Here is a 27,927-nt window from a genome sequence, read left to right on the forward strand (position 1 = left end):
CAGCAAAAAGTATTTTGGGGTAAGCTGGAGAAAGCACAGAGATGACACACAGGTCCAGAAGCCCGTGCCCATCCTACAACCACAGATTCAAGCAACCCACCAGTTCTTGCACAATCTGCACCAAAGACATAATCAAACTGCTTATGAACAATATAAAACTCAAAACCAATCAACTGTTCCAAATAATATGATCTGTCCAAGTAGCAAAGACCTAATCAACAAGAAAGGAAAACATCAGCTGGAGTTGTGCAGTTTTATTTGAACAAAAACCAATGTCGATATTTTTAATAAAGTCTACATTACACTAAATGCATGTACATTTGTAAGAAGATAACCTATTTGTAAAGAAGGTGCAGGATAATATGTACAATCATAGTTTAGTTTAAAAATTCACATTTTACATAGATTTACTTGACAGTCCTAGGCTTTCATGGTATATAAATGGTAACCAAAAGAGGTGACAAAAAACCCCAAACTCCAGTCACAAGGAAATTCAGCTGGAGGACTGCATAATGCACTCAATTTTTCAAATAAACTGTTTCATGGAATTCTTATTCATCCTAAATCAAATTTTGGATATAATTTTTAAACTACTATAATTAACATGTTCAATGAGTATATTGATGTAAACATTTTTGTTTATATCAAAATGGCAATGGTGCCATTTTCTTCAATAAAAATATGCATTTTTTTGTTGTGGTCTGGTCTTCCACTTTTACAAATTAGAATAATTACACAGGATGTTCCTCAATACATGGTAAAAATTATCAAACAGCAAGGAGGATATGTTCAAAAGACACTTTGAAGCTTTTCAGTCCACCTTCACAACACTGTAAATCTTACTTACAAACCAGAAGCAGGCAAAAAATCCAATAGTCCCTGAAACAAGAAAGTAATAATGGTTAGTTTATCTTCCAGCCTGCCCTGACAGAGAAATCTAACATGTACTTCCCAGCAGGACAGAATATAACACTGTAATCCAGCTAACTACCCAGAAAAACAACACTTCTTAAATTTAACAACACACATTCATCCTCAAGCTAGGTTATTGATTTAGATCAAAGATGACTTTTTAGGGTCCAGGCTGCTTCACATACATTTAAGCCATCGATGACCGTGTTGCCACCACTTATGAGCAGGGACACAAGCACCAATTCAGAAAGTGACTTTTATAAACATGCCAAGCCAGCCCCTGCCTGATTTTTTTAGGTCTACAATACTTCACTGTCACCTATGAATTATGACACACAACTAGGCCTCGAAAAAATTCACCTGTCCCAGTTTTATATTCATTGTGCTCTATTTATACTTGAGAATAGAAATTTCTTCTTCTGTGTATCCTGTTACTTCCTTTTGGCAAAGGAATGCTCTGAGTGCTACAGCAGCTGGAAGTAAGCAGCAAGTGAAAGCAGCAATGACAAACCAAAACACTGAATGAGATTAGTATATAACAATTTTCTATTTATAAATTGATGAACAAATTTGTGGTTTTCACTGGCAGTCACTTTTATTGGGCAACTGCAAAGACACTGTCCATCACATTTACTTTTAAATTACTTTAAGAACTTCATATGCAAGGGGACAGAGTCCCAATTAATTCAGTCTTCAGCCTCTAAAGGAAGCAATGCACTACTTGTCACACTTTTACTAGTTGTAAACTGCCACAGAGATGTTAACCCTTAACAGACAAAAAAAGGGAAGATCTCAATTGCACTGAGTTCCCTCTCAAAAACACAGCTATGTGCCAGCCCTGGGACAGCCCTTCCCAGCTCCACAGCAGGCATTCACAAGATCATGCATTCAGCTCCCTCCAGTTTTATATTATCCTTTTCTGTCTGTACAGCCCATGTTTAACACCCAATCTCTTTCACTATTGTGACTGACTTAATAACTAGAAGATTCTTTATGAAGCATTTGGATTTTTTTATGAGTTACATTTCTATCTTTCAAACTATATCTTCACATTTCCAAAGCAAACAACCCCTCTTGGGATGCTTATTATCTGTATGCCAATTCTTACATTCCTCATGCTACCATGTATATTTTCAGTTAAAGGCTTTTTGACAGACTATTATTATATGCCACAGATTACCCTTTCCTTCGAAGTTTGCAATTGTTGTTCTCTGAAACAGTAGGAGACAGCAGATTTATGGCCGTTGATAGATGAGACAGCAATCACACAAAGCATGCAATTCCTTTGTAGGCTTGACATGACTAAGTCTTTGCAGTTCACGGTCTTATCCCACTCCTTCCTACTGTCCCAAATATTCTAATACCAGCATTGTTACTCTAAACCTTACTCTCACAGTTTTGTTCTAATAATGGTTCTCAGTCTCTGCTTCCTGGTTGTTTTTATAAAATAGCTCTCTCCAAGCCTTTTATGGCTTTGAAAGCAGTTTCTTCCAAATGTTTAACACATTAGATACCTTGGAAATTTATCTGCTGCTCTAGAACAAAAGTGTACTATCATAACAAAAATGTACAACTATCCCAAGAATGACAGCTACTGCAGTTTTCTGAGCATGCCACAACTTAATATGGGAACACACTCTAAATCCACATATTTTCCTCCAATCCTTGTTAGTCTGAATCTTTATAATACATCAGTTTTCTATAAAACATTGCCTCAGTCATAACAGAACTTGAAGACTTCACACTGTGAATAAGCATTTTATCTATAAACAGATTTACACAAGTTCCAGTAACATTGATTTTGAACTCCCCCTCCTAAAAAAGTCTGTTTAGCAGATCAAAGACCAAGTACATCCTGCTCATTTTTCAAACTTTATCAAAAATTTTGCCAATGTACTGGAAGCAGAGTAAGACACTTTTTAAGTGGTAATGTTTGTCAGATATCAGATTTGAATCATAAATTCAGGAGAGAAAGGCAACACTCATCACCAAGACACAGACTTAGGTAGTCAGAACCTTCTCTGGTGAGCCAGATTCCTTCTGTCGCTACCTCTACATCAATAATTGGGGCTAACCAGCACTGTAATTTCTTCTTCCCTCCCATGAACGAATATATCCTACAAACTCCATATGTGGATAGCTCTAAGGACCAGAAATATCAAAACCAGAACTAAAGACCCCATTATCTGTCAAAGGTACCTCTCCTAAAGAGCCACTTGATGCTCTAAGATCAGTTTAAAGGTAGTGGCACAAACTAGGTTGAAAACTGATTATCAACTAGGTTAGAAATCCAACTGCAGATTTAGGAATGCAAATGAATCACACCAAATCAACTAGGTGGTTTTAGTGCCTTTTTTTTTTCCTTTTTTTTTTTTTAATAACATGGGCCAAACAGACCAGAAGCTTCTAAAAGCTCAGGTCAGCAGAGTTGTGTTAACACTGCAACTAGTATTACTGGACAGAAATTAATACAAGGTAAGAGAACATTATTTATAAGGTTCTCCTGAACAGTAGCTTTACCTACATGATTGCTTATATTAGTGCAGAAAAAAAAAGCTCAATTTTTGCCTCTATTTTTAAGAACATGAACCACAGCACAGCGCCTGGTTCCACTGAAATTCAGTGTTTTCCCCCTCAGCCCTTGGGACGCTTGTGATTCCATGAACACTATAAGCCCCAAAAAAGGTAAAGCAGTTAAAATGTTTCTGATTTCCTACATAGCAGTAAATATCCCATTCAAAGAGATCTGCAAATGAGTAGCAACTGGGGAAAAAATACTTCTGAACTAGTCTGACTTGTTTGAAAATTCTAGCCAGAATGTTTTCCACATTTTCTGCATTTTAACCCATTTCACAAATTTGCCACTTGTTCCAGATTTGAGCACTTCATACTGGATCTTTAGGCTGGTGCTGACAAGTACCACAGGTTTTCAGATTCTCCTTTTAACTACTTTGTCTAAAGCCAATCTTAAAACACAGACAACTGCACATCTGTTTCCAAAACCTGTACCTCTACTCAATAGAATTGCTATTATTAGTGGCACTAGTTAAAATCCAACCTTGCCATATCACATTGCAGCACTTGAAATTTATTTTCTTGAAGAGCATAGGTAGCACTTCAATCTTGACCAGTTTTCTAAGCTCATCTTCCACCAAAATGAAAATCATCCCTTATTAAAATGAGCCTCTCATTAGAACAGGAGAAGTATTTAGGTAAGGATTAGATAAGACCATACCAGGATGTTGCTTGTATTTGCCTCTTTCAAAACACACTCAAACTGAAACCGAAGTTTTGAAGCACTATCAACAAGAAGCACAGCTCAGGATTTTCTCAAGACACCAATGAACACAACATGACAGAGAACAGATACCTAAAAGCGTTTTTGGAAAAGCTGTTAAAAAAAATTATAACACTAAGTACTTAAAAAAAACACCAAAAAACCACAACACAAAAAAGACTCAAACAAAGCAGCAAACAAACTAAAACTACAAACAAATCAGTAAAATATCCCGCTAGTTGCAAGAATTGAGACCATTACATTTATTTTCTCATTAGTCTGAACTCCTTCACATTTTAAGATTTTTTACATCTTTCACATGCACATCTCTGTTAAATGACCCAGCACCAAGCCTAACACCAATTCCTCCAATGAGCCTTTCTAATCCGTTTGTTTGGTTTAATCCAATATAACAAATTAGTTGGCTAGTGTTTACTTTACCCAATCCTAACCATTCACCAACTTAAACTGCATGAAAAAACACCTCAATGGTCTGCACTGAAGAACTCACTGTTGTGGGATAGATCCGTATTTTTCCCCTAAGCAGATGACCTGCATATTTTAAGATTCTACCTTTTAAAATAATCTCTACTATCCTAGGAAAGTGATGCCATCCCAGTGTACAGCAGCTCACTGCATGTCATTTACCATTCTAGGAAGGTACAGGTAAAGGATCTTTTGCAGGAGCCATTTAAAACTCACAAATCCAGATATGAAGATGACTCAAGACACTTCTTCAGCCAAGAAGCAAGATATGTCCAAAAATCCCTTTATATGTAGTGGGGAAACACTGACACCTTCATTGTTTTTTGACGATCTTGTCCTCTGCTTTATATTCTGCTGAATAGTCTGGTCTGTAATATATGTACTACCACTTTCTGGTACACAGAAACAAGATGATCTACACAAAGCCAGCATCTAACTGAGTAAGGAACAGTTATTAGTAAACCAGGTTAAATTCAAAATTAAAAACATGGATTATTGCAAAGAAAATGTCAAAATACATTAAGCAGACTCTTCTCTACTCATCTCTTCTAGCTTTATTGTTTAATGAAGAAAGAAGAATTCAAAGCACGAGCAGATTGTAAGAAAGCAAATAGAAAAGCACTCTGCACTTGGCTGATACTTCTCATGTACCTTAAAAGCTCTCTGTATCATACTGGTTTCAATCACCGCACAGTGGTGGGTGCTTCAGAATCTCAGATTCTAAACACAATCTACCCAGAAGATCAAAACTCAATTTTGAAAATGGCATTAACTCACAAGTGAAAATGATGTTCAAAAATAGAGGTCACTGTAAAGAAACATGCTTTGACTACGTTCAGGATTTTTTTGCCTCCACAAAAAAAAATACATGTAATAATGTAGCTACCCCCATCCAACCACACTTGGTATTTCTTTAAAGATTAGCTGCACTTTGTACATTAAAATTAAATTGTCTGGTTTAGGTGTGCACATCATCAGATTTCACTGGTCAGATTATATTACTGTCAGTCTTGGTATACAAGCATTCAGCTCTTATTTACTTATTCATTATGATCCCTTTTGAAATGCCCTGGGTAACGCAATGCGCTGCCCCTTGCATTTCTGTCAGAGTTGTTGAGACCTAGTAGGCAAGAATAGAGAAAACCAAGATACCTGGCACTAACTTAAGTGGAACAGATCAAGGTCCCATTTTTGGAAGGCTATTAATGCAAGGCATGTATAACATTACATTAGCAAACTCCTTCACCTCCAGGAACTGTGAAAAACTGAACCCTTATTTTCTAAAACTATGCCTGCTAAGGATTATTTTACAAAACAAAGCAAAGTTAGGTGTCTACTGTTTGTGCCATTTATCTAGAACAGTTTACAGTTCAGGCCCAAAATCGATCACCCAACTAAATATGGAAAAGAAAAGTTATCACAGCATTTTACATTAGCAAGGATTTATTATGTACTCTGTGCATCTGTTGTACTAACCAACCTTCTAGTGGCTAGCTATTCTATTAAATGTCAAAAAAAAAAAAAAGAGGGCCATGTAGTAGCTTTCCTCATGAGCTACAAAAACAGCACAGGGAGAACCATTGTGGTTTTTTTTTTTCAAAAGAAAAAGATGACACTGCAAAAATAACTGCAGCACAGTTTATTATTGTACTTCAGGGGTCTCACTGGCCTTCATATCAAGAACTCCAGGATGAGCATATCTGAAGCTTTGAATACCATTTCGGCAGCTGGCATGACAACTTCAATTATCATTTTATATATGAAAGGGACATTTTTAATTCTACCAATTTGCATATTATAAGTGATATTGAAATTGGCAGGACAGCAACTAACCTATGCTAAAACTGAGACCCATATTAACATATTGCTTTAGCATAAAAGTAATAAAAACATTTTAGACTATCATTTGGGGGATTTTTAAAAGATAGATAGGTAGATAGATATTATAGAAGACATCTGGAGCTTGTCTGTTTCACTACAATTTAAACAGAGGTTAAACTGGTAATATGCAAACTTCCAAGTTTGCTTTCTAATAATTAAAAACCAGAAAAATTAAATCCTCCTAGGCTTTTTCCCTGCTTCTTTTTAGAACTTTTATTGTTCTTCTTAGAAGAGAGACATTTCTAAAGAACAAAAACCAGCAATAAGTGACAGCTACTGTTATTTAATATAATTTCTACAGCATAACTGCTTTTTTCAAACACATACAGGAATTTTCTTCAGGGTTTTATGAAGAGTGGGTTTTTTGCCTTGTGCCAGCCAGTACTAGGAAAATTAAATACATAAGGATGAAAGGCATCCTTCTCCTCGTTACACTGACAAACTTGAAGTCTGACGCTAAGACCTACCTTCATTACCTATTTCAGCCACTCTTTTTCAACTGCAATTAACTCAAATATATATTTCACAAAGTGAACACAATGTAATCACAGCAGTTTTCAACAAACAGGCAGAAGAAGTTAAAAAGTAACAATATAAACTACCATGCCATCTGCTGAGAAATCCTCTATTACAAATCTTTGGAGTGACTGCCATGGCTGTTTTTATCAGCAGCACATCATATGCGAACAAGCATTTTCTCTAGTTCTGTCACTGCAGTATTTCATGAAGCCAAGCAGTGACACCTAAAAGATCTGACTTCATCTGTTAAATCTACATCTACAACAGCAGCAGTATGATGAACACCAAGATAAAACACTCATGGCTATTTTTCAAGGCCAGTACCCTTCAAAGAGCTTCTTATTTCACTAACACGTAGTATATTTGGCACAAATTTCTAATCAAATCAGCCTCAAAATTACTGTTTCAGTCAAGTGACTATGAGCATTAAAATAATCCTCTGGAATATACTTTGTTTGCATGAGTTACATCAGAAAAGTTGGACAACTAACACTGGAGAGCCATATTTCAAATTGGTTCCTCCAGTTAAGGTACATTTCCATCATTATGAAGTGATTTAACGAGCAAGTAAGACAACTCTAACAGTATTAAAACTCTATCTTGTCAACATTCACTTCTTCCCCAGCACCAGCCTCCTTCACTTCTGATAGTGAAAACTGAAAATATCTTTTATACTCCATAGGCAGAGAGAAATTATCTTTAACTACAGAACTTCTAGAACCAATTATGAAATCCAGAATCAAGTTAATACTCGATATTGATGAAATGAACAAAATACTCGATATTACATAAAATGATAATACTCAATAAAATTAACAAAAACAGGCCTCTGAAAATATAATGGCTTGATATTCAATAGAGGAAAATTAATTATACGATAAATAAATGTAATTTCAAGTTATGAAGAAAATGCAAAAAAAATCTTACTATGCTGTGTGGTGTCACAAACCATGTAAGTAACACTACCTAAAGAGTCATAAATTGTATTTAATATTTCATGTAATCTAAGTTTCACCTAACGTTTCTCATTTCAAAACGAGAGCCCTCTATATTAATTTTAGTTTGAACATTGTACTTACCTGTGAAAAGGAAAAAAATCAAGACCATGATCATTGTGTAACCAAAGTATAAAATGGTGCTGGCAGTTCCCGTTATCTGGAGTTTGGAGAAGAAGTAATGGACTGCATAGATAAAGAGATAAACTGCTGTAAAGCTGCTGGTCAAGAACGACCTCCACCACCAGTGATAGTCCTGAAAGAAACAATAAACCCCTTGCTGAGAATCACCATGTAGGAAATGGAGTATAGTTAAGAGGTGAAAAAGTAACATTGTCTTATGAACACATTTAATTCTGTAAAATTTAGCTCAGTAAAATTCCAACATGGCATGTAGACATTTTCTTCTTTCAAAGTCAGCCATATTGCTTCCACTACGAAGATGAAACTACTCTAAGATCAAAGCAGTTTGTTTTGCTTATCTGTTGCCAGCAGATTATTTTGAAGCAGAAGGCACATTCCAGAAAACTGGCTAAGACAGGTCTGCCAAGACTTACAACGCAATCAGTTCGTAGTGTCCAGCATTTCACAGTGTATGTGAATACCTCACCTGTATTTCTCACATCTTTCAGTTACAAGTCATATCTACATCAGAACTGCAACTATTACCTCTGCACACAGGTGGAAGTAGCACAGCAAAACTGTAGCCTCTGAACATGTAATTAGAAGAATTATAAAAACTAGGAACAGGAATCCAAACATATAATACATCTGATGAGACCTAAAATTAAAAACAAATAAAAGTATGAGTCTCATTTTTGGTTGTAGTTCTGAGCTAATTCACAGTGTCACATTACCAGATTCTGAGTCAACTTTATTGAGTGAAGGTGACAATTACTGCAGTACAGAATTTGACAGAGGGAGTATTAGTTGCATATTCCCTCCATGCTTCCCTTTCATAGGATAAAGGGATGCAAAAGTCCACAATATACCTGATTATATTTTTCAGCACAGTTACATTACACATTTTTTGACATAAAAAGTTAATCTAATGTATTTGCATTTAAGAACTGGTTTAGAAAACTGTTCTGTAAGATCTCTCAACCTATACGGATGACACCATAAAAACCTGGCACCTTCAGGATAATATTTCCCATTGAACAACAATGTATTAGACATTTCACATTTACATTGTGAAAGTAATGAAAGATTGCGCTGGTTTAAATTTTCACGCACTGCTTCATTGGGTTTTACAAGATTCAGGAGTGGAGCGGATTGTTCATGGGGAGTGGAGTCTTTGTTTTGCAGAACATGGAATCCCAAGATCTTGACCTGATTCTGACCTACACAGTTGAAACTGTTAGATCACATTAGTTTCATAAGTCGTAATATAGTTACACAATTGATTAGGCTCTACCTAACCACAACAGCATGCAACCACATTTATGCTGTACAGAGCCAGATGTAAAAGATAAAACAAGGCAATAGGATTCTCATATAAAACTCTGAAGTTCTCCTTAAGAAGAATTAGTTTTGTAAATTCTAAGCACAGAAATAAATATAAAGGCTCCAGAAATTCCATAAAATTTGCAAAACTATAAGAAACTTTCAAAATTGGTTTATTCCTTATATTATGTGCTTTGGGATGTTCAAACTCACCATGTGTATTATCAAACGTGTATAAATAGAGGAAAAAAAAGGTGATACTCACCAAATGCTATTCAGAATGAAAAAAAGTTGAATAAAAATACATCCAAAAGGCAAGATACCACCCATGATGATACCAGGCAATGGCTTTGTGAAAAATGACTGCTCTGGGATTTGGCGAGGAATCTGGTTTGTACGCACTGGATGCTCAATAGGCTGCAGAAAAAAATAACAGAAGTAAAAGATTAATTATTACATCATAAATAAGATTACTTTGCCCTAGTATTAACATATAAAGATTTATAAACATAACTATATTTTCGTTCATAAGCCACCATACGTTATCAAACAAAAGAAGCTACAAACTTGATATCCATTACTAGGAAAAAGCACATGTGCTTTAGACATTCCAACTATGGGCCAGTAATCAAAGCAGAACACAAAATAAATCTGTTCAGTCCTTAACTAAAAACAAAATAAAATTTAAAAAAATCCAATAACATCTCTTTTTTCTTAGCTCTCTGGCATTACCTCAAACTAGTGAAGTACAAAACTGAAGACCCTCTGAAGTACTACTTCAAAACTCAGCAATACTGCTACTATTGCTGAAGCACAAATAGCAAGTAAGAGCTCCAAGACCATAATTAAAACCTGATTGTAGTGAATGGACAGAAAAAAACAGTTTGGTATGACATTACAAATACACACTCTTTTACAATCACGGGATCACAGATGGTTCGATCCAACCAGATCCTGTCTAGAACTCTTGCTTCAGTGGCTCAATTACAGAGCACAGGTGTATTTCAAATTTGTATTCAAAGGACCGTACCTTCTCTTTGAAGCCAAAATAGGCACCAACAAAGGTTAGTGGGACTGAAATTCCAAACCACATAGCAAGGATAGCAACTAAAGTGCCAAAAGGGATGGCAGCTGAGGAGCCTTTCACCCACAGAATGAGATTCATAATGAAGAAATCAGCAAAGACAATCCTGAAAAATAAGACCAGAAAATATATTACAATATTTAAGAAAGAATAAATATCATTTAGTATTGCAAAATGTAAATTAGTTCAAATAAATGTAGCTTCTTTCAATTTTCCAATTTCCCAACAGTCCTAATTTCTTTTGCCACTGGTGCAGGTAAAGTAAAAATGCCTCCACCACCCAATGCTTGTAATGCATGTACCTATGGTAAAGCCATTATTTAAATAAAGACTCTGTACATAACACCAAAAAGTAACAGATATATGCCATTGAAAACAACTGTACAAAGAATGGAAAAATATAGAATAAATGTAAAAACTCCTTATTTGGGCCTTCTTTCCTATTAAAAACCATAAATATTTTTTTATTTATGTCCCTTATAAATAGAAAATTCCTTCTGAATAAATACAGTGATAGCAAAATCTCCTATTTAGGAAGCCCCATGGACTCTCCCAACAGGGACTCTAATGTGCTGCTGCAGTTTGTGTCACAAGGGGAAGGGGGGATTAAAGAGGGCTCTGCTCTACAACAGAAATATTTGTATAAGCATGGAGTTACACATACTGAGCAGCTCGTGCTTCTGGAGAATTTAAATAAAGACTGCATCAGTCATGATTTGCCGCCAGACCTGCTTTTTCCTCCCCCCTTAAACACATCTTCCTCATTTTCTAAACATCCTGGACAAAAGGTAGAAACAACTCAGAGACAAGAATCAAGGTGTTGCTGAATCAAGGTGAGATGAAGATTTCAAATATCCCATTCAGAAAACAAAGCAGAATGTTCATTCTGCAAAGGAACTCCATATAAAAAAAGCTTGTGCTAACTGTGGCTAATTCTGGATTCAAATACACACCACAGAAAATTCAGCCTCAGAAAGGGTCCTGTAAAGTGCACCACTGTCTGGGTTTTGTTAAAAAAAAGTGTTCCTGAGACAGAATTTAAGCTGCCCCAAAGTGAACATGCACCCTGTATTTAATTTAAAAAGGAAGGAGGAAAGATTAGAGCAATAGACAGGCTCCTTTTTTTCCTAGGAGAGTCCTGACACTTGCCAAAACTGCTTGGGGGAACAGACTTGTTCAATAAGCACACCCAAGCGACCCCTGGTGTAAGCATCTTGTTGAACAAAAAATGAAAATCAAATCCATTTTAAAAATCTTTCTAATCTTTATCATCTACCCAGGCTCATAACATAGACCTCACTTACCCCCTCTACAATTATTAAAAATACTGCAAATATTAAGTCCCATCAGTCTACTGAGATTAAAAAGGCCTTGGGCTGTTTATGATATTATGCAAATTCACTGAACTAGCACAGTGTAATCAGGGCATCTGTTCATATTCTGTCAGCCTCAGTCATTTTACTTCCTCTGTGAAACTTAATTTATTTGGGAGTTTAACTGACTAGCACAGTATTCTTTCCATTGATATATATTTTCTTCTTTCTCCTGATAACACCTAAATGAGAGCAGAGAGACTGAAGCACATTCTGTTAAGAAGTAAGATTTCTCACAGAAATACTAGACTTGATTGTTAACTTGTTTAATTTGAAGAAATTCTGCCTTACTTGAAGCCAAATCATGTTTTATTCATTCTGAGGCTTTGGGGGAAAGAAATACCCTAAGAAACTTATAATCTTTTCTTCCACTTTTGCCAAAAATACTTGCCAAGGGATGACTTCATGTACTCAAAGTTGCAACCAAGAAACATGGAAGGCTTGCAGAAGAAATGAATTTCTGCTCCCTCTCCCCACTAATTCTCAAAAAAGGTCATAAGAGCTATGAGAAAACAAAAGGTTGAAGTGCTATTGCTCTTCCCAAGCAGGACAGTGTTGCCCACATTATACAGTATGACACACACTACAGCCACATCCCAAACTGGACACCACCTACATTCATGTAACATTATAGACACATATTATAATATTGGCTTTTTACAAATATTAAAATGGATTCTATATGAGTGGTGCTAAAGTAACTTTGCTATAAAGATATAGTTTTTATTTCTGTTGTTAATTAAGCTTAGACACAGTAGTGAAATAGCTGATATAAGTATGCTTGTGTTAAAATGCCTGCTTGGATGGGATAACATCCAATGAACACAGGATGAGGACACCTACTACAGATATGCCAACTATCAGCACTCATAGTCTGAAGAAAGCACAGACCAAGGCCCAAGCTGGAAGTGATAAAAGAGAAGGAGCCAAAACCAGAGCCCAGAAATACACATGCTCTAAAAAGGTGGAGGGGCCATGTAAAATAGTTCCTGGAATATAATAGTAAACTAGTTCGAGGAAAACTTTACTATGCATAATTGTTTATGAATATGTAACAAGCTGATGCAGTAGAAATTATACATAAAGGGTGTTTTCGAAAATAGCAGGTGTGCCAAGACACATCCAGCCATAACATCTTTGCTTTATTGTCTTTGTCTCCTATTGTCATCTATTAAACCCTAAATTTTTACAGGAGAGTGAACCATGTTCTTCACATGTAAGAAGATTATAACCAGAACCACCCAGTATTGCAGTACCAAACTGGAATTACCCCAGCACTGTGCCCCATGTTCTGGTGCACTGATTCCCAAAGGCTGTGACACAACCTTGCAAGAGAGTTGCCCCATTCCTCCTACCGCCACACCTGACAACAAAACAAGAAGCCAAGAAGCTGTGTTCCAGCTGTACCAGGCTCCAGCTCCTCAGAATTCACTTTTCTTTATAGTCATAGATAGGCAATGCACAAAAGGAACAGCAGCTTGGGAGTACCATACACAAAGTCATACAGACAAGCATCATAACAATTGGCTTTTCCCCAACTCCTTCCTACTTCTGATTTGTTTATACTTAAGAATAAAAGAAAGAATGAGGGGAAACAATACTAACCCAGGGCACAGCAGAGCTGTTAGCAAGACATTGGTCTTCCACTTCTCACCTCTGAATGCTGAAGAGAAAAAGTAAAAACAATTTCAATGTCAAGACTTTTTCCAACTGTTTGGCAGAATGGCAGCACAAAGCAGATACACTGTCTGAGACACAAGCTCCAATTGGAGGTATATACTCAGCCCAGCAATTCTGAATTTAACACTTTGTGTCACATTAAATAAATGCATGTACTTACTCTTGTACATTCTAGCAGACACATAACCAGCTGGAGTTCCAAGTAAGACCCACAATACAACTGCACAGGTCATCAGAGCACCACGGTTGGCAGGAGAAAGGAAACCAAGGCAAGCTAGAACTAAAGAAACAAAAAAATTTAGTTATTTGTGGACACATGTCAAAACATCCCTGTAACACAGATCACTGTGAAGGTTTATCCCTTTCACTACCACATATTTAAATGAAGGCTGAGTGTCTAAGCTCTTGTACAACCTCATCACGTAAACATACCCCTAATGGTACTGTTTGGTTCAAAAGCATTATTTTCACCTCCTCTCTTAAGTAGAAAACTTCTCATAGCCAAAACGCTGAAAAATAAAATGCCACCATCCATCAAAAGCATTTTCTCTTGCCACCAATTTCTTTCTATATTACTAAACTGATTGTGCAGGAAACTATCATTGCTAAGCAAGACACACAGCTGCGATCAACAATGACAGACAAGCCTATCAAGAAAATTCTAGTAATCTTGCAGTATCATGCAATAAATCGAAAAAAGCAGCTCCCCTATGAAAGACCAAAATCTGAGTTAAACCTGGAGAACAAAATTTGAAAGATTCTTCTTTTGTACTAAGTATCAGTGTACTTTCCAATTCTACTGTACAGTAAAAAAAGGAATTTTACAGATAACCAATAATAAAATAGCACCTTGTAACAGGTTACAAAATCCCATGCATATACAGCTATTTATGGTAGGCTATCATTATCTCAACATTGTGTCAGTACTATTTCACTGGCGTGCACTCTTGCTCATATTTCTGTATGGCTGCAGCCTCAAGTCAAATATATTGGACAGAAAGGGTTCCTGGAACAAAGAAACTTGTAAGAAGGAAGTTTGATTTCTGAATTCATGAAGAATCAGCATTAGCCCAGATATCACAAAGTTTTCAACGCTTACAACAGCCTCACTAAAGCTATCTAATTGCTGTTATGAAATTGCCTTAATATTTTATGTTACTAAAGGAAGAACTCTATTTCCAAAAGAAGGCTTCTATATAATAATATTGCATCTTTCTTACTACTATTACACTACATACACATCACCTTAATGAAGTTACTTACATAAAGTAATAAATGTCATAATGAAAATTTGGGTTCCTTGGCCCAAAAAGACAGACAGTAACATTCCCTTCCTTGGAGGTCTAAACACATCTCCATGAACCAGCTTCCAGCCAAATTCCTCTTGGGCATCTTCCTGTATAAAATCAACAATGTCTTTAGCAGCAATACATAATGCAGTAGTGAATTAACACAAACAAGATGCAAAATACGTATTTAAATTTTGATTAGCTTCCAGTTAAGATCCAAAGGCAGACTAATTGCATCTGATTCATCACTCATTGATTTTATAACCCCCTAATGGTTCAGTGAAAAAGGCAAGATTTATGAAGAAAATTCTCATCTCCTAAAGCAAGAAAAAGCAAATGTAATTAGTCAAACCAGAGAAAATCATTCTAGATTTAAACTAAAACAAAGCATGTAGTTTAGTTTTAACTTCAATCTAGTTCATGTATTTATTTTTTTCTGTTTTGATTTCAGAGTCCATTGGTCTCAATGACAATACTGAAAAAGAATGAAACTGTCTCTGTACCCCGGAAGGAAGTTTGCACCCTGGAATCATGAGGGACAAGTACAAACACTCTGGCCCACTGCCAGATGTGAATGGATGAAAGGATGGAATCGGTAGGGGGAAGCCTCAGTCCAGTGGCTCTAAGGAACCACTGCTGAAGAACAAAACTTGTCAATAAAGTCACTCAAAACAGACACCTCCCCTCACAAAAAACAACCAAACAACAAAACGAACGCACACAACCACAGATAATCAACCCCACAAGAAGACCCTCTACTCGTCATAAGGTACCTGTACCTGTGACTAAAAGCTACAGGTTCCATTCAGTGTAATACTGAGTTCAGTTCAAAGGTCTGCTTATCACTAAAGCTTGCCAAAAAACAGGGGAAGAAAGAAAGCAGATCACACTAGTGAATGACATACATATGATGTAACTTTTCTTTTTCTGGAAGACTGTCTTTGCTTTCCCCACACTGATAGCTCTGCTTGCTAGAAATTACTCTCAGAAGGCTGATGTATGAATACAAAAATTGAAAACTATTAAACACAAGATAACACTGATTAAAATACAAAACCACAGCCTATACCTGATAGAAAATTATACCAGATATCCAGGTATAATTCCACACATCAGTGTTCTTTCAGCAAAGAAAGATTTGTTTGGTCAAAGAAGCACAAATACAAAACTGAAGTCTGAACTTGAACTAATTGTGATAATAACAAGAAAATTGTTGAGGTAAGGCAAAACAAAGGCATTTCCCAGGTAGCTGTATGCAAGGAATGGAAGAGTTGCAAAGGTTGCCACCTGAAGCAAATCTCTGTTTCCAAAATGGTAAACACTAAGCAGGAATAAACGCTTAGTACTTCACTTCCTGATAGAACACAGAATATGTTTACAGATTTGACATGACTCGTACAGATTCCTTGTCAACAACTCATCTGGGAAATGCACTCAAAATACACCTTCTGGTTCTAATGTGAACTTTAAAACTAATAGCTACATGGTAATTATCTTCATTTAAGAAATAAAGGGAAACCAAGTATGGCAGATTGAGACTCTTGATTTATCCTATATAAGCCTATGCGCCACAGTTTGTCTCAAAGCTTTGTTTTTTAATTAAGTTCTTTTATTACTGGCTAATTAGCTAAGAGTCAGAGTATTTTTCAGACTTCTATTCAAAAAATTCAGCAGCATTTCATACTGCTAACCTTACAACATAATGATAAGAACTATACAGCCAAACCAAGTAGTAAGCTGTATTTTAGAGTTTCAAACAATAATAGAGCAAAATTACTCTAAACTTTTCAAAGATGCTGTAATCCTCATTTTACCCATTAATTTAGCTTAGTGCTCAAAACATTCTAACAAAGATTCAAGTCCTTTACATTCAAGCAGTCACTACAAAGATTTTAGGAAAAAAAAAAAACAAACAAAAAACCAAACAAACACAAAAACCACTTTACCTCTCACTGGTGAAAACATACTGACATGAGTTCTCTTCAGTTCAGGAATCCCCTCTTAGTCATAAGACCCTAAAAGTAATCTAATGATTTCTGAACACTTCATTAATTAATGTCTCACTAAATCCACATCACACTAAAAGCCAGCTAGCATCAGCTGAAACATTAAATGCACATTCTAAGACCACAGTCATTGGCTGGTGCATCGATCTCTTCTGAAGTACAATCACCAGCATCCCCTAAATGTGAGATACTACTTTGCTTCTCTGCATTTTCTTCAGCCAACGTCCTCTTTTGCACAATTATTTCACACCTTTTTAAATAAGCTCCTTGAGCTGCAACACATTTTTAAGTCTCTCACACCTGGCAAGAAAATAAAAACTGTGGCTGAAAGTCACACCTATCCCTGATGTTACTTATAAAAACTAATCAAGTTTCTACAAGTCTTGCTCTTTATCACATTAAGAACGATCAACTAATAAAGACAACACAGTATAAAATACTGAACACAATTTAATTGAGAGATCAAATAGAAGCCTCACAAAAACTATCAGTTAAAGGATGTGAAAAAAATCATTCCACTTTAAATCACTGTCTGGATATACATCAACAAAAGATATTCAATATTAAAACCACAAAGAAGAACAGAAGTATCTTCACACAGAATTCACAGTCAATATGAAACATTTTTGTGCATTTTGAAGTATTTCTTTAACCAGATGGAGAGCAACAAAAGTGAAAATTCAAACCTTTGTTGCATCTGACATTACTTCTCATCTTTGAGTTGCAGATACCACTTTTACCAATGAGAAAAATGCTGAGTAAAAATTACTCTCAGTCTACTGGTCAAGTCTTTCTAACTCTTTCCAAGTTATATTCACTTCCACTATGGAAACCTGCAGCTTTCCCATTTTAAGGAGTACATATCTCAAAAAAACTCACAACAGGTTCAGTTGGATAGCAATTTAAACAAACTAGACTCACTTTAAAACAGTGATTACCATGAGAATTGTATTTACAAATAAAATAAAATATCATTTATCCACATACCAAGTAGCTCTAACACAGCCACAGGTCAGAAGTTGTGTTGCCCATGAACTGCAATATTATGATCTCCTAACTAAACAAAGTAATTCCTCCACAGTTTCCAGCCACAGGTAACATCAATTTGTATCAGCCTATGTTAATCAGAGTATCTCCAATAATTTTTAATCCCCAGAGATATTAACATGTATCAAACTCATCATAATTATAGATCTCTCTAGACTGTACTCAAAACTAAGAGACAGACATCACTACGGACAGAAAAATGTGCTCATGTAAAAGCTGTAAATTTTACTCACAGAAGAGTCGATCTGGTTGTATCTTGCAATATCTTTATGAAGAGTCCTCAGAATGATCATAGCCACCATGCCAGATAAGAACAGAACAATTACGAGGGAATTCATTATACTGCAGATAAAGAAAATGTCAAACTTTGAATCCAGTTATTCAGGTTTCAGGAGATGTATCAGTTCATACTACATGTACAGCTCAGATGTGAGGAAAAGCCTTAGATATTCAGACCTTTCAGTATTTTCCCATTCAGAGAAGGGGAAAATAAAGGTACACGACTTAAAAGTCTCTGACTTCTTAGGAGACAGAAGTGAGTAAAACAGTATTTCATGATACCTTGCTAATTCTGAACACAGTTACATATGGTTTTTCTTTATTTTCCTCCTTATATAGCTAAGAAGTAACTTCCCTGATGAAACAACTACAGTTCTTAATGCAGACTGTCAAGTAGGTTTTGTATCTATTAACCAATGAAACTGATTTTGTGCCATTTAATATTTTGTAGAGAACAATTTATTTGGATTAGCCTTTTCAAGATTTACATTGCAAAACATTAACACTTCAACACAAATTATATACTTACTTAGTATAATACCCATGCTATGGAGGGAAATAAAATAAGCAAGAGCTTTTCACATACATCTTTTACCCATAAAAAAAGACCTTTTTACTGTAAGCAGCTGCTGAGTACAAAACATGCAGTATATATATGTACTTCTCATTTGGCAGTCAAAGCCAGACAGTAACAGAAAGAACACTGCAGAGCTGCGATGACTCAAAACTTCTCCAGAATGGAAATGATAAAGTAAAAAAATGTAAGCTGTTTTCCTTTTGGATACTGTTGAGGCATTCCTTTCACAAAATGCAGTAATACAATTGTTTCCAAGAGATGAAAACTTAATTCACATATGAAAGCAAAAACTTTTCTTGACTGAAAACCTACAGACATTGTTCTATCTCCCTAGAAGTACAACTAAGAAATCTTTGTGCTCCCCTGCAAGGTTACTCACTGAATAAATGCAAATCTTACCTAAACCACTGGATATTTGTATGTGGCATGGACTCCAAAATGTAGTCCCACCTGGAAGCCCACTTAATATTATTCTTTTCCTATAAGGAAATGAAACAGTAATTAATACAAGCAAGTACAAGTTTGTTGAAATCTCAAGAAGAAATAAGCATACCACATCTCTTCCCAAACCTTCCAGTCAGCATGCACTTCTAAGCTTGGTATCAACCCTGGATGTAATTCATCTCTAGAGACTCTAAAAGAGTGAATTTTCATTGAAATCTCCTATCATCATCTTCTACCTTTAAATTAGGCTTCACTAAGCCTGATCTTTCCATGATTTGGGATGTAGCTGCCTGCAGATCCCAACAGCTGAAAAACCATTATGACATCACTACAAATTTTCCCAGCATAGCACAATGATCTTGAAATTTCAACTTTGTCAAACGTACTCCAGAGAAAAATTCCAAGGGAAGCTAGAAATATGTTCTTCTAATCAATTTTAATGGATTTAGCACAGGCTTCTTCACTCTCTGCCATAGTGGCGGCTGATACAGACTATTTTCCAGTCTGATTCCTGGCACACAACTTTCATTTCCAGATATTCTTTTGATGTCCTCCATGTCTACAACTGAGGACTCTGACTCACAAGCCTTGTCATCCCCATTTATTTATTTTTATTTTTTCTCTTTGGATGAACACATATGTTGTCCTGCTACCAAATTCTATCTCCTGACTGGCACGAAGTTCTGCTGAATTTCTTCATTTACGCACAAGGTGCTAAGTTTGCACAGCTAAGTACCAAACCGCTCTCATACTTTTATTTTTGTACACTTGTGTACTAAACATTAGAGCCATAATGATGCATACTTTTCACACTAAATACCGTGCTAAATACCTTGTCCATGTCAGTTAATTAAAGCAGACACCATAACTTTTTCATCAGAAGTACATTAAAAAGGACCACAAAACAGTTATATATTTATGCTTTATGTAGTCAGGCTTACTTAAACGGACGCTTTCCTATTTAAAAATGCTTCTCACTGATAAACACTCCACTTTCAAGTTATTTTGAAACTACTAATAAAAAGTAAAACACAGAAGGTATTATTTCAAACCAAGGCTTATGGATGACAGAGACAATAAGCAGTTTGGAAGTGCCACCTGCTGGAAGTATCCAAACCCACTGGATGTGAGCCTTACCTGCTGCATGTCAGGGAGAAAGAGTGTGGGTACCCAAACAACTCACCCATTGTGTAACCAAAGTTCATACTGAGGTTCTGAATCACAATTTACCTCAAGATTTAAACACAAATGTTAATGAAAGAAGGCTCATTCATGTAGGAAAATCAGAGCTGAAAGAGGACTGGGTGTCTCAAGGGAAAAGTAAAAGGCTACCGAGGCTTGCACCTCAAGGACACTGGTTCAAATCAAATTCAATTTGGCAGGATGAAAGCTGTTGCCATATCACGGCTGCTTCACTGTCTGTACAAAACAAGCTTGTGGTCTCAAGCCAAACCCTCTAAAACTGGTGTGTTACATCAGAAAAACAACCACGCTTTCAGGACTGAAACAGAGGTACCAAGATTTGAAGTACCTTAAATCAAATTATAGTCACACCTACAGGAGGCTCACTTTCCATGCTGGGATAAAGACCCATTTGCCAGAAAGAAACTTCCTTCTAACTCATTACAGGCTGAATAAAGCATTAGTGTATTAGTAAACATTAGAGTATTAATTGTAAAAAATAAATTATCACCTACTCAAGAAAAAGCCAGTGAAAACAATAAACACCACACAAAATGAGACAAACCCTGCAACTTCATGAGATAAAACTTTACAATCAACATTTAACAAACAAAATGTCCCCAAATATAAACTGTTCTTTAACATAAGACTCTCAGCAGCCTGACTGAAATCTGAAAGCAGCATTTACCTCAAGGAAGACAACTCTTCCAGTTATACAATCTGCTAATTTTCTATTAGAAATAAAACACAGGGGGGAAAAAAACCCCTTTATTTATATTTTCATAGTGTCACTTAAGTTACAAGAACAAAAAACCTGTTAAGATTTTCAGAAAAATACTTCACAAGACCATCCTTACAGAATTTACACTGCTGTAATCCACTTACAGCTATTAGAAAGTTATCCAATTGTTCTGATTTCATTCTTTTGTGGAATTACATATTCATGTAACACATTTAATACTTACTTCAAATGTCACAGAGTAGGTATAAACCAAATTCAGTTTATTGGTGAATTCTCCAGGAATCTCCATAGGTGGGCCTTCACAGCTTAAGTTGTTCTCATCTGTATGCTTGTAGCTAACAGGGAAAAGAAGTTAAATAAAATTTTTAAAAACTTCAATTTTCTTTAAAAAAAATAAAGCGTTGTGTTCCAACCACAAATATTCCCCATAAGGAGAGCTTCAAGGTTGAAGCAAAGCACCTGGTCAGAGAATGACAAAATTAAGGTTATGTGCAACCTAACTGCCCCCTCGTGATCTGCACTGCCAGGGAAAAGGGAAATTCTCATTTTTCAGCCATTCAGGATGCTACTGATAAAGCATTTATGAAAAAATGAGTAAGACTGGTAGAATCTTCCTGCACTCATGGAAGGAATAAACTTGTATAACAAGTATAATTCACTAAAAAACCACTGTACGTTCGCAGGAGAAAAAACAAGTACAATCAAGTCATGTTGTTCCAAGCATGTCTGTATGACTTCAGAAACTGTGGTAATTTATTAACTTACTTAACCTCTCTACAGAAAAGAGAGAAAAGTTTAGCTATAAAAAAACCACCTAGTTTGAAATTTTATAACGGGGCTGTAATTTTCAAATACAGATAAATATGAACTGTGTATGAACTGATTGACCAGAGGCCAAAGTAGTTGCTCCAGCACTCTTCTGACCTCAGAGTTGCTGCACCTCCACTCTGGACAACACAAAAACTAAGCAGCTACTGTTTGAGAAAATCAGTTAGTCTTCTTAGGAAATTAGTTGTTGTCATTCAGTTCTGAATCGCAGTGTTAACATGGTATCTCAATATGCCTCTGTATACAAATTTACACAGGAAAAAGTACACCTGTACGTTCATACAAAGTACATTCAGGAGACAGGTAACAGATCTGACATGGGAAACTTACTCAGTGAAAGGGTGCTTCTCAGTGTATCTGAAAACATACACACTCAGATACAAGTCAACCAAAACATAAAAAAGGCTCTGTTGTTTGGGTCAGATTCTAAAAGTCTGCGTAAGTAGCTTTTCCATCACAAGGGACTTCGGGAAACGCTTCAAAAGCAAAGTTAAATGACATTTACAGTTGTGGAATTGTCCTTGTAAACAGCTCCAGACATAAACCAGCACACCGAAAGCTTTACCAGAAGTCAGAATAACAAGTTACTCAGAATTTAACATCTCTAAGGAACTGTTCTCTCTGGAACTACTGTTAGGACTCCAGAGTACCAGAACCTGATGCTTTAATGCACAATTACCTTTGTGGTCTCAGTCTTGCCATCACCAGTCTTGCACCAGGCCAGTTTTCATCCTTCCCGCTGTGGTACATGATTGTTATGTCAACGTGATTGAAGAGGTAGAAAGTGTTCTTCTTGTTAAACTCTGACTACAAAACATGATCAGGAGACTGAGCAACTTCTCCAACAGGAGAGGGCGCAAGAAGTCAAGAACTTTATCATGAGACTGGTGTTGCATGAAGGAGTAACAAAGGCAAACACTTTAACATTAATATACTTGTATAAAAGATCACTTTCAACTGTCTGGGGAGCCTGAGGAGTAACTGAGTTGGAAGGTCACTGTAGACAGAGTAAACTGAACGTGCATGATAAATGCAACACTTCAAAGAAGCATCAGACCTGCTGCAGACAAATTAACTGACAGCACAAAAGCAGCAGGTCAAGTGGTAGAGCAGAGTCATGGGAAGCTCTCTCCTCACCAAGAGGAGTGCTGTCCCTCATCCAGGAGGGATAAAATTATCACTACTATCTGTGATTGTACTAGTTCACAATGGATCTCCCAGGATGACTGACACATTTCCAGCTGTCAACATAATTTTCTCTGTCACAGCTGTGTTTATAAACCTTCAGCCACCTGGGAAAACCCTGACACATTTAACTTGTAAACTGTGCTAGACATGATTTTTGCAACTAGAACACAGAGCTCATTTCTAGGACTTCACTAGAAAGCCTCTATCTGATACTGATAAAAGAACATCTTGCATGTGAACATGACAGACAAAAAGTAAATAGGTACTAGGATGGATACACACTAAATTTCAGAATAAAGTCTCAAATTTTTTAAGGCTTTTGAACACTGACATCATTCTTTTATAGCTTTATTAAACATATATTAGTCAAAGACCTCTAAGAACATTTTATTTGGAAAACTGTATCAGTGAGTCACTGCACACACAAGCAGCACTCAGCTCTGTCAGTGCCCACAGTCTGAACATTAAGCATGTTTACAAACACATCTGTTCTTTCTCAGGAAAACAAAGCTTGAAAGTAAAACCACAAATGAAACCACCCTATACTAACAAAGAAAGTTCCACCACTTACATTTATAACACAAGCATCTTTAACTCTACCATCTGGAGTAACAAAACATCCTATTGGAAATCCTGGATTACAGTATTTTTGTCCATCTTCCACATCATAACACCACGTTACAGGCATGTTATCGATAATCCTAGACAGAAATCATCAAAGAACACGTCCTCAGAAAGGAGTGCACCTCACTTCACAGTGACATTTCACATTCATGTAATGCACACACTTTTCAGTAACGCCTACAAGACGCACAGTAGAGAGACAATTATTACACAAAAGGAAGAAAGCAACAACTTAAAACATAGGTAACAAATGTCCAAAACCAGAAAATAAACCCGATCTCAAGCATATGTCTTGGCTTACCAGTGATGCTGATAATTCAATTGCATTCCTTTCTTCAAAAAAGCCAGTTTGCTTTTATCAGCACTGTTTCCTGGGTCATATGATCTTGTACAAACCTTCTTGCAAGTTTCCTGCTTTTTAAAAGTGAACTGTTAAAAAAAGCACACACAAAAAAGTCACTTCAATTTTCCTTGAAAGATCTTTTAGCATTCTGGGTTTTTTTCAAATAAATTAGGGAAGTGTTTTGTTAAATTACTTTAGCTCCTTACTGTAAGTTTCTGAAGGATAAACCCCGAGGACTGAAAATTGAAAATTAGTAGAAAAGGTATTGTTTTTTCTTTTACCAGTTTATTTTGATAATTTCATCATGGGCTAAAACAGACTTTCACTACACCATTCTTGAACGTTTCATGTTAACTTTAGCTGGCTTTCTCCATGACAACCAAGTTAGATAAGGCTGCCAAAAACATAAGTTGCACAATATCTAAGCTTCAAGCACAGACATCACCTAACACAAACACACTCAAATTTGCATCTCCAACTTCTAACCCGGTTAGTATTTATCTGTTAGTGAGCTTAAAGCATGACTGAAAATTCTAACATTATTAAGGCCCAAATGCTAACCAGGAACAGCACTTCTTAATTAGTGCTGTGTACAGCCATTTCAAACAGCTGTTATAACACCTAATCTATTCACTATATATCCAGTCCAAATGACCCATCATGCTACATATTTAAAAGCTTCTTGTGACCACCAGTCATAAGACTTAAAATTACATTAGCTCACACAATCAAGGAGATTTCTAAGAGCAGTTCATGTAAGGGAGAGGGCATCACCTACTTAACAGACTAATGAAAAGATGTGATCAGGTCCCTTAAGACTGTGTAGCAGCAGACTCAGAAACTGCTGCCTCTTTTTCTCACAGGGATTTGGATTATCTAGCAATCATCACACACACACATAGCACAGTCTTCAGCTTCACTGGCAAATCCAAGTCTGGAAACTGTATTTGAACACCATACAGCTCTCAAACACCAAGAGCCACTGTTTGACCACAGCTCCTCCGCTGCTAATAACTGTCCCAAGTTGACGGCACAGCTTTTTAGATATGCTACATTTGGTCATTGCTAATGCAGGGCATGATACAGAAAAATACCACATACCCAACCCACAAAATATTTCCATACATTTATTTTACAGAAGGTTCCAAGTGATATGCGTCAACACTGAAAAATCTGGTTTCTGACAGCAGATGATAAGTATATACAAGCAGAGAAAAACCCCAAGAGAGCCATAACCTAATTTCCCCTTCCTACTCTGGAAGTTACCCAATACTACAACCAAGTATACAAAACAGTTTCTGAACTATCACTTTATAGTCTCCAATGTTACATTTAATAAATCAATTATTTCACATCATCTAGCACATCTTATATCCGCTATTAAATAACTACCTAAGATATAGTTTCTGGACTTCTCTACCAGAGCAACAGGCAAGAAGGGTGATCACTAGCTCAGTTTCCTAACTGTAATTAACCAACTTAAGATGCCTTTGGGTTGGGAGGAGTTTTATGGGGTTTTATTACACAAACACCATAGTGTTATATTAAAATATATAAACAAAAATAATCACCCAGTCATCAAATCTTCAGCTATATCTATGGATTACAGCCATCAGAACAACGGCTATCAAATTTAAACAGGATCAACTTCAAGGGATAAAATAACCTTATATGGAGACGATGCTATTCTCTCCCCAAACAGCACTTGTCCAAGATTTTCTGATGGTCTTTTCTCTTCCTTATCTTGACAGAAGTCAAAACTGGAAAAAAGTAGCAAAGGTTCCCTTTTACTTTGAATTGACATATAAATGTAAATACCAGCCTAAAATAAATTCTTAAATTATGTCCTTAGTAGTTTTCATGATTTTTAACAGTTTAGCCACTGGTAGTTAAAAATCTGAGAGCCTTTACAAAGAAAGGTAAAATCTATTTTAATATCAATTTCAACCAATACATATTCCAGCATATCTTTAACAAAATGCACGATGGTTAATTCACCCACCCTTTTCAAATGGCAATTTAAACAAACAATAGAATGTTTCATTTTGGGGGAAAAAATAGCACTGTGCTACAGACTTTTCTCATGCAGAAAGTTTCTGAAAAACTACACTCCTTTCTTAAAGGAATATTTACAAATAGCATTTAACACGAAACGCATTTCAAAGAAGGAAAGTGTTTTTAGTCTTACAGTGCCACACTGCCAAACAGCATTCACCAATTCTTGTCAGCTATATACAGCTTGAAACTGCTGAATATGGGATAATGTAACCCTTCTGGCTTTGCATTAAACACAGGTAGCAGCACATTATATTAAAAACCCCCAACATAACAACAAACAAACCCATACTTATCTTTGGAACATAAGTACTTTTCCTCAATCAGTGGTCCTAGTTCACTGGCTTCCATAAAGTTTAAAGGAAATAGAGACGGGGGATTTCCTAGCTAGTCTTTCATCTTACTTCTACTGCTGCACTGCCCAGGGAAAGAACTAAAATACCTGCAAGTTTTCTTTTCTGTGCCCAGCAGCAAGACTGCAAATCATATTGTTTATCATCACTTTATAGGCCTATAAATATCTGCAAAAGCAGGTAGAAGTTTTCATATAAAAGAATCAAAATTAAACAAAACCAAAACCAACAAACCAAGAATTAGCTACAGAGCTTTGGCAAAAAAAAAGAGGAAAGTTAACAGTGACTGGTCTCTGAGTTTCTTTCAATTATCAGGGGGAAAAAAGGAACTCAAAGCACCTTATGTCATAGATTTGCGTAGCAGAAAGAACTTTCAAATATGTCAAACAGCGAACACTAAATCTTGTACTCAGCTCAAAAAATGCACCCATAAGAAACTCTGCAGCCTTTTTTTAAGCAATAACTTCGGACAGTCAGGTGGCACAGGTGTGGCTTTCATCCTTCCCACCCTCTTGTACTTAATTCCTGCCACTAAGCACCGGATTCACTCTTCCATCCCTACAGCCACAATACTGACACCCTTACAGTAACAGAAAATCGTCCTTCCAAACGGTTCTGGAAAAGTATTGGGATGTACTTACGCATCATACTCGTACGGCAGAACTGATTCAACAGAGTCCAGCCGGTTCACGAAGAGCTCAATGAGTGACTGAAACAGGAAAGGAGAAAAAGCATGAAAGTACGGACTTTCAGAAACAAACGTGTGGCCGGTATGAAATTCGAGGCTAACCAGCAAATGCTGCTACCCCATGACGGAGTTACCCTTGGCTGCTGACAGGCCCCGGCCACGGCAGGAAGAAGGAGCTAAGGGTCCTCCCAGCGCTGGGCTGTAAAGTTCAGCGGGAAAAGGGAACACCAGCTAGGGGTGCCTGTCTTCCCGGTGCAGAGGCTGCCGCCCGCGGGACCACACCTACGAGCAGCGGGATTGGGAATACCCCGCGGAGTCCCCTCGCCGTGGGAGCCCCGCGTGGGGCACAGCGAGGGGATGGCCCACGTCGGGCCCTCCCGTGCGGGTTCTCACCTTGCAGCTCTCGGTCTGCTCGCTCTCCTCACAGAAGCTGACAGGCGCCAAGCCAGGCAGGTAGAAGGCAGCGCCGAGAGGCGCCAGCAGCAAGAGTGCGGCAACCAGCAGCCTCATCTTGCAGCCTGGATGGGCAAAGGCACCATGAGGCGCAGCTGCAGCCCCGACCGCCCCGGGCAGCGCCTTGCGAAGGCGGCCCCAGCGCAGCCGGAGGCGGTGGCAGCCGCGTCACGGCC

General features: G+C 36.9%; 1 protein-coding gene across 1 annotated transcript; it reads right to left on the reverse strand.

Moving 5' to 3' along the window:
• Positions 1 to 234: 234 nt before the first annotated feature.
• LOC102061973 (transmembrane 9 superfamily member 2) lies at positions 235 to 27,927 on the reverse strand. Its single transcript, XM_005495796.4, has 17 exons — positions 27,692 to 27,927; positions 27,252 to 27,319; positions 25,869 to 25,962; positions 24,161 to 24,288; positions 23,807 to 23,936; positions 22,727 to 22,854; positions 21,443 to 21,554; positions 19,251 to 19,330; positions 18,229 to 18,337; positions 14,917 to 15,049; positions 13,814 to 13,933; positions 13,579 to 13,636; positions 10,547 to 10,706; positions 9,782 to 9,933; positions 8,740 to 8,851; positions 8,155 to 8,326; positions 235 to 879 (listed from the first exon to the last, which is right to left on the reverse strand). Exons 1-17 carry the CDS (start codon positions 27,806 to 27,808, stop codon positions 812 to 814), a joined length of 1,941 nt encoding a protein of 646 aa, XP_005495853.1. The 5' UTR covers positions 27,809 to 27,927; the 3' UTR covers positions 235 to 811.

This window comes from Zonotrichia albicollis, chromosome 14, assembly GCF_047830755.1.
Source record: "Zonotrichia albicollis isolate bZonAlb1 chromosome 14, bZonAlb1.hap1, whole genome shotgun sequence".
Taxonomy (NCBI): Eukaryota; Metazoa; Chordata; class Aves; order Passeriformes; family Passerellidae; genus Zonotrichia; species Zonotrichia albicollis.

Excerpts from the sequence above, each read along its gene's own strand:
- LOC102061973 (XM_005495796.4), bottom strand. The coding sequence starts at position 27,808 with ATGAGGCTGCTGGTTGCCGCACTCTTGCTGCTGGCGCCTCTCGGCGCT. Across the intron at positions 10,707-13,578 it reads ACAGCTCTGCTGTGCCCTGG|GATTGTCTTTGCTGATTTCT; the intron begins GTTAGTATTGTT and ends CTTATTTTTCAG. Across the intron at positions 8,327-8,739 it reads ACTTCCACCTGTGTGCAGAG|GACTATCACTGGTGGTGGAG; the intron begins GTAATAGTTGCA and ends TGTTTCTTTCAG.